The sequence below is a fragment of the Acanthamoeba castellanii genome (genome assembly GCF_000313135.1).
Source record: "Acanthamoeba castellanii str. Neff unplaced genomic scaffold scf7180000084616, whole genome shotgun sequence".
NCBI lineage: Eukaryota > Discosea > Longamoebia > Acanthamoebidae > Acanthamoeba > Acanthamoeba castellanii.
In genome coordinates, this window is record NW_004457595.1 from 10,870 (window position 1) to 19,921 (window position 9,052).

The following is a 9,052-nucleotide window of genomic DNA, read 5'->3' on the forward strand; positions in this document are numbered from 1 at the left end:
CATTGGAGACACCCAGGTTATTGAGCAACAATCGAGCGCCAGCGGGCACGCAATAGTCACCCAGCACAATGTCGCAGCAACGCGGCGCGTGAGAGTGTGTGCGATCGGGTACATGCGCATGGCCTCGGATAGCACGGCGTCCAGGAAGGGCAAGCCGGCCAGCGCACCGTAGGGCGACCTTTGCATTCCGAGACCACCTCGGCGCGGGCGAGCTCCTGGGCAGCGGGATGGCGGGCCAAGAGGTGCGCGGCGTAAGCCAGGGTGTTGGAAGCACTCTCGAAGCCAGCAAACATGAACAGCAGGGCTTCGGCCTCGATGGCTCGGTCCGAGCCATAAGGGTTGGTGCCCCCGTCGCCGCTGCCGTCACCGATGAGCACCGTGAGCAGGCATGGAGGGCGTGGGACCGTCGATGGGCGCTGCGTCGTTGTCATTGTCGTGCGCGGCGTCGCTGCCACACAGCAGGTCGGTCATGATGGCCAGCATGAGCGGGATGAAGTAGTGCTCGTGCATGTTGATCGGCGCCTCGGTGTCCCCTCGGGCCTCGAGGGCCGCCACGGTGCCATCCAAGTGGCGGTCCACCACCGGCACGGCGCTGCGGAGGGCGTCGCGCGTGAAGAAGGTCGCCACGACGTGGCTGCGGCGCGCACGCCACACGACGCCGTCCACGCCAAGAAGACCACCGCCCATCACCGTGGCCGTCCTCGTGTGCAATGGCGCCCGGCCCATGAGAGCGCCAGGCCTGGCGCACCAGCGCCGGATCGTTGAGCACAACAATTGGTGGCGACAGCCAGTACGGCAGCCAGGTGGGGCCGGCGCGCAGGGTGACAGCCTCAGGGTGGTCGCGGCTAGAGCACCCAGGCTCTCGTGCAAGGTCTCGATTGGGTAGAGGATTGGCCCCACAGCCAGTGGCCTGCGGGTGAAGGCGTGTGCACGGCGTGTGTGGCCATTGCGCCTGGCTGCCAAGACAACCTACAGGCCGATCGTAACGAGAAGCCACATGAACAACGAGGGTCTTTGATTTGCTTTGTGCTACGCTGTTGATGTGCCTTTGGGTCGGGCCATTTGTTGCCATACCAAGAAACCGACGCTCTTGCTGCCATCGCTACGAAGCCCAGCGGAGCATACAAAGCACACAGCACCGGCAGGTGGTGTTGGATACTCTTCGTCTCTCTCTCTCTCTCTTTTTCTCTATCTTTCTTTATGTTTACCTTTCTTTTCTTTATTCCCTCTTATTTCCTCTGACTTCACACTTGTACCATTTCAGATCTCCTCAATACATTACCTTTTTTCCTTTCAGACATCTTCATGTCTCTTTAGCTTCTCTTTAGCAAAGTTGGAAGACGTCAAGAAGAAGCAGATTGCTGCCTTTGTTGGAGATGAACTGGCCCTCAAGGCCGCTCATGAGCTGTGTAAGGGATGTTGCAAAACCTTTGTCTTCATCTGCAGTACTATTGCCCCTGAGCTACTTGAGGACATATCTGGCATGAGCGATGGCTGCCCTCTAGCTCTCTGGATGGCAATCAATAATTGATATGGCAACAATGACATCGCCCTCCAAGCTGCACAGTGTGACCTTGGATGGCCCAACTTCTACCTGGTTCGCCCTGGTGACACTGTGCACTCCATCTGGGCACAGATCCAGGCCCTTGTCAACATGCTCACTGTTGAGACCAGAGGACACAAGATGTCAGAACAGAGCCACCTCATGATTCTTGCAACAGCCCTCAAAAGCATCAACCTGGCTTTTGAGGCTCAATTCAATGCACTCACCAATGACATGGCCACAGAGGCCGTTCTCAAGGCACTTGACTGTGTTGAGGCCTCCCATCACACCAGCCCCAGCTCTGACACCATCCTCTACACCAGCCAAGGCCAGCACCACGGGCGTCCAGCATTCCAACACCATCAAGTGCCATACAGCGCACACGCACAGACGCTGCTGAACTCTCTGCCACCACAGCACCCAACTGGGCCTCACTTGCCACGCCAGCAACGTTGTGACAACTGGGGCAGCGACAGAGGCCACTGGTGCTCCCTGCACAACTCCAGCAGTCACTTGCTGGAGGAATGTCATGAGGCTGCTGCTCATGGTCTCACTGGCGCCATGCCTCAAGCTACTCCCCAGACCACGCACACCGCTGCTCTTGCTGCGATGACTGCCACTGCCATCATGGCTGTGTCTTCTTTCCTGCTACACATGCTGCAGTTGTCTGTTCTTGCCACCATGACTGCTGCTGCCACTGCGGCCCGCCTGAGCGATTTCGCCATTGTCAGTGAGTCTGCTGCTGGTGCTGCTCTCTCCTCTGAGCCAACACCCAATAAACCATTCCAGAACTACTTGGTCTTCTCCCTGGTCACGCCTGTCCATCTACCTACCATCACTGACACTGGTGCCATGCAACACACCACCAACTGAAGGGACCTGCTCCACAACTTCATTCCTCTTGTGCTCCCATTGAGGCTGGTGTGCACTATGGCAGACACATTGAGTGTCTGGGGCATGGCACCCTGTGTGGCACCACCATTGTCAATGGCCAGGCCAGCAACATCATGATGTGTGACGTTGTGTATGTACCTGGCGCTTCACACACTCTGATCTCGCCTCAGCAGCTACTGGATGCTGGGTGCCAGGTCATGTTCAACCAGCAATGTGGATTCCTATTCTACCTGGATGACAAACTACGCCTGTTCAGCTACTGGAGTGGGAACCTCTACTATTTCAACATCACCTTCACTCCAGCCAACATTGCCACACCACATGCTGTGCTCGTGGCAGCCGCCTTGCTGCTGTGCCTTGATCTCATTCACTGTTGGCTTGGCCATGTCAGTGAATGGTGATGCTGTGAGTTCATCCAGCAGTCCGCCAACCTCAGTGAGTGTGAGAAGTGTGTGGCTCTGTCATCCTCACTGTCACCCATCTGTGATGTCTGCCTTGCTGGGAAGCAGACCATGTGTGGCGTCAGCAGGGTACCATGCATGAACCACTCCATGTGAGGCGCCTACCCCAGCGATCTCCTCTCACTCGACCTGATTGGGCCAATGAGGCACCAATCAGCTGGTGGGCACACCTACCTACTCACCATCACCAATTCATACTCACACATGCATTTTGTTCACCCACTGCCCAACAAGACCTCCACCACCATCTGTGCAGCTCTTCAGGCAATTGCTGCCTCATTCCCTCCAGCGGTGTGCATCCATTGGGTCCATCTCAACAACACACACAAGCTCAACACGCTCATGGGTGCATGGATCCTCAACATCAGCACCAAAAGGGAGCCTACACCACCCTACACATCTAAATACAATGGTGTTGTTGAGTGGTTTAACCACAAGGTTATGATGCGCGTTTGGTGCCTGCTCTTCAACACTCACCTCCCCAGCAAGTGGTGGGCTGAGGCTGCACACTACACATGCAACATCATCAACCTGACGCCCACTCAGGCCAACCTGGACAGTGCATCCCCATATCTGCTTTGGAATGGCGTCACACCACCATCCAGACACATTCATGTGTTTGGCACTCCAGGTCAGATGCACCTGCACACACACAAGTGGCACAAGATCTCCAAGCAGTCCATGCCTGTGTGCTTCATGAGCATGGTGGACTACTCACTGTCCACCTACTGGGTCTACATTGTTGGCCAACACTGTGTTGTTGACATGTGCAACGTTGTCTTCAATGAATGCTGTGCGTTGTGTCCTCCAGATGACTGCCCACTGCCCATGCACATCTGTGTCCCTCTGCTACCAGACAATGACAACGACATGCCAGCTACACTGTCTTCCCCAATCCTGGGCAGTGATGCAATCACCAACACACCCACCAACTCCACAGAGACCACATCAACCCATGAACCGCCATCGCCTGACCTGGCTAGCCCCAACTGTCCCACGCCAATGGCCTCAGGCGCTGCAGCCAGTGTCTCTCTGCCGGCGCCCTCAGATGTCAGTCCAGCAGGTCCTGTGTCTCACACAGCAACTGCTCCAGCCACAGCAACGCCTCTGGAGTGCACCCCAACAAGCACACAGATCATCAGCTCAGCACATGCCTCCACCACAACCAGCAGCAAGCAGATCAAGTGGGCAGCCACCACAAGTGTGAAGTATGGCAGTGAAACTGTGGCAGTCACCTGATCCAGCCACAATGTGCACCAACCTGCAAGGCTGAACCTGCTCTCCTCTCTCACCCACAAGGCGCCCACACACGCGGCCCACACAATGCTCCAACTACAGCAAATGGACCACACACTGAACCTCACCCAGCACACCACCACTGTTCCACGAACCTTCAGGGAAGTCATGGCCTCCAACATGAGAGAACAGTGGCTGGCGGCAATGCACAGTGAGATCAACACACTGGTGATGAACGACATCTTCAACCTGGTGGAGCTGCTGCCCAGTTGACAGGCCATCAGCACACACTGGGTTCTCAAGCTGAAGGCCCTCAAGATCTTCAAAGCCCGCTTCGTTGCACGTGGCTTCTTGCAGAAGGCTGGGATTGACTTTGATGACATGTACGCTCCCATACTTCAACTTGAGAACCTTCACCTCCTCCTGGCATATGCAGTCATGAACAGCCACATCGTCCACTCAATGGACATGAACAATGCATTTCTTCAGGTGGATCTCCATGAGGAGATCTACATGACACAGCCTGAAGGATTTGTCAATCCTGATCGGCCACACCACATCTACCGCCTGAAGAAGGCGCTCTACGGCCTCAAGCAGGCCCCTCTGGCATGGAACCACACTCTCAACGCCTTCCTCATCCAGATCAGCTTCGCAGCAGCATCCACAGACCCATGCCTCTACGCCACTGTGCTAGCAGTGATGGCGACCAGGGACCCTATGACCCAGAGCTTCACTGCACCTTCATCCACTCCAGCTCTGGTGGCAGACCACTCATCATCCTATCCATCTACATTGACAATCTCCTGATCATCAGTTCACCCATCAACATCAATGCTGTCAAGAAGCAACTCTGCCAGCAGTTCCACATCAAAGACTTCAGGTCTGTGTCAACCATTCTCAGGATCAACATCATCTACAACATGTCTGTGGGCACTCTTGATATCTCACAACAACAAAAGATTCTCCACCTTGCCACCAAATTCAAACTGCTCAGGGCCAAGCCACTCTCCTGCCCACTTCCCACAGGCACCAATCTGCACATGGTCAAACAGACCTCTCCAACACATGCCTCTCTCAAGTTTCACCACCTTGTCAGTGCACTCCTCTACATCACACTGGCTACCCAACCTGACACACTCCATGCCATCATCTACCTTTCACAATTCATCTGTGTGTTCAACAACACCCACTTTGAAGCTGCACAGCACATTCTACACTACCTTCACAGCACCATCAAACACACCATCCACTACACAAGGGATCGGAGCAACAATGAGACCCCTATAATCCACTGTGATGCCAGCTACAGCACTAACCCACTTACAATGAAATGTATTCCAGCAACATCACTGTGTGGGCTGGTGGACCCATTGCATGGTGGTCATGAATTCAGAAGACCATCACCCTCTTGACCGCCAAAGCAGAACTCGTTGCAGTGACCGATGCCATGCACCAGGCACTCTACCTTCAATGCATCCTACCTACGCTTGGCCTTCAGATTGAGTGGCCCATCTGGATTCTCAACAACAATCAATCCACCATCACAATCATGCACAAGCCCATCTTCGCCTGGCCCAAGAGACTGAAACACATCACCATCAAACACGCTTTTGTACATGACCACATCCAGCGAAAGGACATATCTGTGGACTACATCCCTATGAATGACAATCTTGCTGACTTCCTCACCAAGCACATCACCAGACCCAAGCTCAAATGCAACAAGATCAAGCTTGATCTCTCTGTTAGAAACTGAAGTGAATGTGCGATCTCTTTTGACTCAAGGGGGAGTGTTGGATACTCTTTGTCTCTCTCTCTCTCTCTTTTTCTCTATCTTTCTTTATGTTTACCTTTCTTTTCTTTATTCCCTCTTATTTCCTCTGACTTCACACTTGTACCGTTTCAGATCTCCTCAATACATTACCTTTTTTCCTTTCAGACATCTTCATGTCTCTTTAGCTTCTCAGCTTCTTGTCTTCTTCACCTCCAACAGGTGGCAAGGGCGCGTTCCTTATCCCATGGGCTCACTTGTGACAATGTGAGCCAAAGACAACAACGGAAAGGTGGGTTCCCTGTACTGTGTCAATGACATGCCCAGCGAGGGCACACCCTCCATCAGCGTGCACATCTACCACTTTCACTGGCTCACCTAACAAGAAGACAAGATTGAGACAGTGCCTGGGCTCCAACTGCAATAAAGAACCACCTGTGCACACCTTAGGAGAAGTCTATAAGTCCTTGTCCAAATCCAACATCTCTCTTGCTGAGAGTGATGCAATGGGCCATGACTGGCTGAGGTTCTGGTGGTTGTAGTAGTGGACAATGTCCTTGTCCATGTTGAGCATGTAATTGTGTTGATGGAAGAGTGGATCAATCTCCCAAATGTCATTGACCAACATGTACCCTGAGTTGAACATCTGGGCAAAGGACCTCTTGGTCTTGTGCACCAGGCAATACCAACTTGTCAGTTGAGTGGTCGCCCACTGTGAGGTTGGTGAAGCACGCCAAGTTGGCAATGTCTTCCTCCAAGGGCTTGTGACAGTTTTCATTGGTACAGTTGACCACTATTAACTTGCTGTCATTGAATGCAGCCTTCCACTTGCTGGCATGCTCTCCACTCACAAAGGCAGCGATGGTGTCATTGATGAGTTGCACACCCAACCCAGACAGATAGGAGTCAAAATGGTTGTAAAACACATACATCTTGCCCCAGTCCTCTTGTGCCCATGGTGATGATGGTGGTGATGTAGAAGGCGTTTAGTGAAAGGACAATGATGATGATGATATGATGGGAGACTGAATCTCAACCTTTAGAGCCAAAAGGCCATGAAATTTTTTGGCCTCCCTGTTCAGCCAGCCTCAAGACCATGCACATGTACAAGTGCAAGATACCCCACTGCACCAAGTGCCACACCACCAAGGGCTTGCTTGCTATACACAGAGATGCCAAGCACTCTTACTGCAACTGACTGGCTTCAATGACTCCTGAGTCAAGCAATCTTCCCCACCCTGTTGCTGGAGGCCATAATGGCAGCCAACCTGGTTTTGGTCTGGGCCATGACTTCTTCCTTGGCTTCATCCATGGCACATCCACCATAGGTCCTCTCAATCCTGCAGGTGGTGATAATGGAGCCCAGTCCATGTGCGTGCTCCTCTTCCTCACCAGAGGAAGGGCGCACCCACTTGTGTGCATCAGCAGCCATGGTGATGGTGGGCTCTTCTCTGGTGCACTTCATCTCCACACTGTCATTGTTGTTGTTGGTGTGTATCAAACCTACCACTCATTAGTGCCACCTGGTACATTTATAGGTTCTCATTGCACAAACCTGCCCCCTGGCTGGGCTGAAACTATTCCACAAGGCCAAAGATTATCACACAAGCAATGAATTGGCTGACACCTAAAGACACAATTCCATGGGAGTCATTGTGTACCAAAAGAGCCCAAATCAAGGGTGGATCATCTCTCATGTTCAAACAGATGGCTTTGTTTGCACTGCATAAATGAGTAAATGGTAATGCTTTTATTTGTGCAATGATTGTGTGGGCATAGTGAGGCATTTCTTTGAAGTGGACAGTAGGAGACAATGGATGGTCTCGTGGTGCCAGTGAATCTCAGGCGCCTGAGTGAAGAAGTCCACAGAGTCCTCAGAACGCATGGCATCATATGTGCTGTCATTATTGGTGGTGGTGGTGATGGTGATCTTGTAGTTTGGTTTTGTGCAAGTATGTTCTTTGTGAGCTCATGGCGCCATGTATTTCATGGGTGCACTGAAGCACTGGATGTCTTGCTATGGCAACAACTGGCTGATTTGGGTGCACCTGCCATGTTGCCTACTGCCAGCCTGTCAGAGCATCTTGACTGCCCCTTGGTTGGTGCCTTCACATAAGACCACCTTGCTGAGATTGCCTTGGTTGGTGCCTTCACATAAGACCACCTTGTCTGCTTTGTGACATCAGCATAACTTGGGTGACGCCATTGATGCTCTTGATGGTGGCCCTACACACTGGCCCCAAGAGTGACCAAGTGATGACACTGTGCCCTGTGCTGCTGGTGAGGTATTGTTGCCTGTGCTATTGCATAACCCCTGGCCCATGGGGCTGGCTCATTGACCTGAGGGAGGGGGCAAAAGGAAGTCTAATGGATGTTTGCCTTGGGGGCTGTGGATGTCATTCCTTGAGTTCCCAAAGGCTGCAGCCTGTGTGTGTGACCATGAGGGTTGGCAAGTGACAGCGCTGGGGCTGGTCATCATGGTCACAACAACTTGGCATTCCATCCCCACACAAGGGCATCAAGAACATCTGTACTCAGACCCCAAGCAACTTCACCTGAGCATCAACACGCCAACCCTTGCCCTCTAAGAGGAAGCCAAACTGATCACTAAGGATGCCAAATGCTGGCTGTGTACTTGATGGACAACATCTTGATGCCCTTGAAGAAGGCCTTTGAGCCTTTTGGCACTGGCCAAGGCCAAACTGCACACCGCCAATGTCATCAAGATGCTGTTCAACCTGAACTCAACCAACAGCAATCTGTCCCTCAGTGTGCTCTTCAACACTGCCATGCAGCTGAGGATCAAACCTGTTGTGGGCCATCAAGAAGCATGAAGGCACCAGAGCAGGTGGAGTTGCCAGAGGAGATTGATTTGTGGATGTACACCACCATGTCACAAGGTGTGGATGGAGTGAGAGAGAGTGTGTGTGTGGAGCATATTACCCCCAAGAATGTGCACACATGCACACCCAACAATAGCGATAACAATGAGACACAGGCAGAGGATGAAGAAGAGAAGAAGCACAATAACAATGGGCATGGGCATGGGCAGACAGGCAAGTGTATTGCAAAGGTGGTATTGATGACAAAGAGTACAGAAGCTGACAAGAAGAGGAAAGTGTGCAAGGATGAGAGGAGCAAGCAGCA

General features: G+C 52.6%; 5 protein-coding genes across 5 annotated transcripts in view; 3 read left to right on the plus strand and 2 right to left on the minus strand.

Moving 5' to 3' along the window:
• The window catches only part of ACA1_079690 (papain family cysteine protease subfamily protein), a gene marked incomplete at both ends in the record, with an annotated part of 1,785 nt that extends 1,098 nt beyond the window's left edge, over positions 1 to 687 (minus strand). The window contains 2 exon segments of the mRNA XM_004346010.1: positions 168 to 357; positions 368 to 687. Of these exon segments, the coding sequence (XP_004346060.1) occupies positions 168 to 357; positions 368 to 687 (510 nt within the window).
• Positions 688 to 1,654: 967 nt separating this feature from the next.
• ACA1_079700 (uncharacterized protein) lies at positions 1,655 to 2,416 on the plus strand (the record flags this gene model as incomplete). The annotated part of the gene is made up of 2 exons (XM_004346011.1): positions 1,655 to 1,909; positions 2,207 to 2,416. The coding sequence occupies 2 exons, from the start codon at positions 1,655 to 1,657 to the stop codon at positions 2,414 to 2,416; spliced, it is 465 nt and encodes a 154-aa protein (XP_004346061.1).
• Positions 2,417 to 3,039: 623 nt separating this feature from the next.
• On the plus strand, positions 3,040 to 3,302 carry ACA1_079710 (uncharacterized protein; the record flags this gene model as incomplete). The annotated part of the gene is made up of 1 exon (XM_004346012.1): positions 3,040 to 3,302. A coding segment is annotated over one exon (263 nt), but the record flags the coding sequence as incomplete, so codon positions are not given.
• A 937-nt stretch (positions 3,303 to 4,239) lies between these two features.
• ACA1_079720 (reverse transcriptase) lies at positions 4,240 to 6,176 on the plus strand (the record flags this gene model as incomplete). The annotated part of the gene is made up of 5 exons (XM_004346013.1): positions 4,240 to 4,386; positions 4,411 to 4,821; positions 4,845 to 5,172; positions 5,559 to 5,878; positions 6,102 to 6,176. 5 exons carry the CDS (start codon positions 4,240 to 4,242, stop codon positions 6,174 to 6,176), a joined length of 1,281 nt encoding a protein of 426 aa, XP_004346063.1.
• Positions 6,177 to 6,362: 186 nt separating this feature from the next.
• Positions 6,363 to 6,837, minus strand: ACA1_079730 (uncharacterized protein; the record flags this gene model as incomplete). The annotated part of the gene is made up of 2 exons (XM_004346014.1): positions 6,363 to 6,617; positions 6,700 to 6,837. 2 exons carry the CDS (start codon positions 6,835 to 6,837, stop codon positions 6,363 to 6,365), a joined length of 393 nt encoding a protein of 130 aa, XP_004346064.1.
• Between the last annotated feature and the right edge of the window lie 2,215 nt (positions 6,838 to 9,052).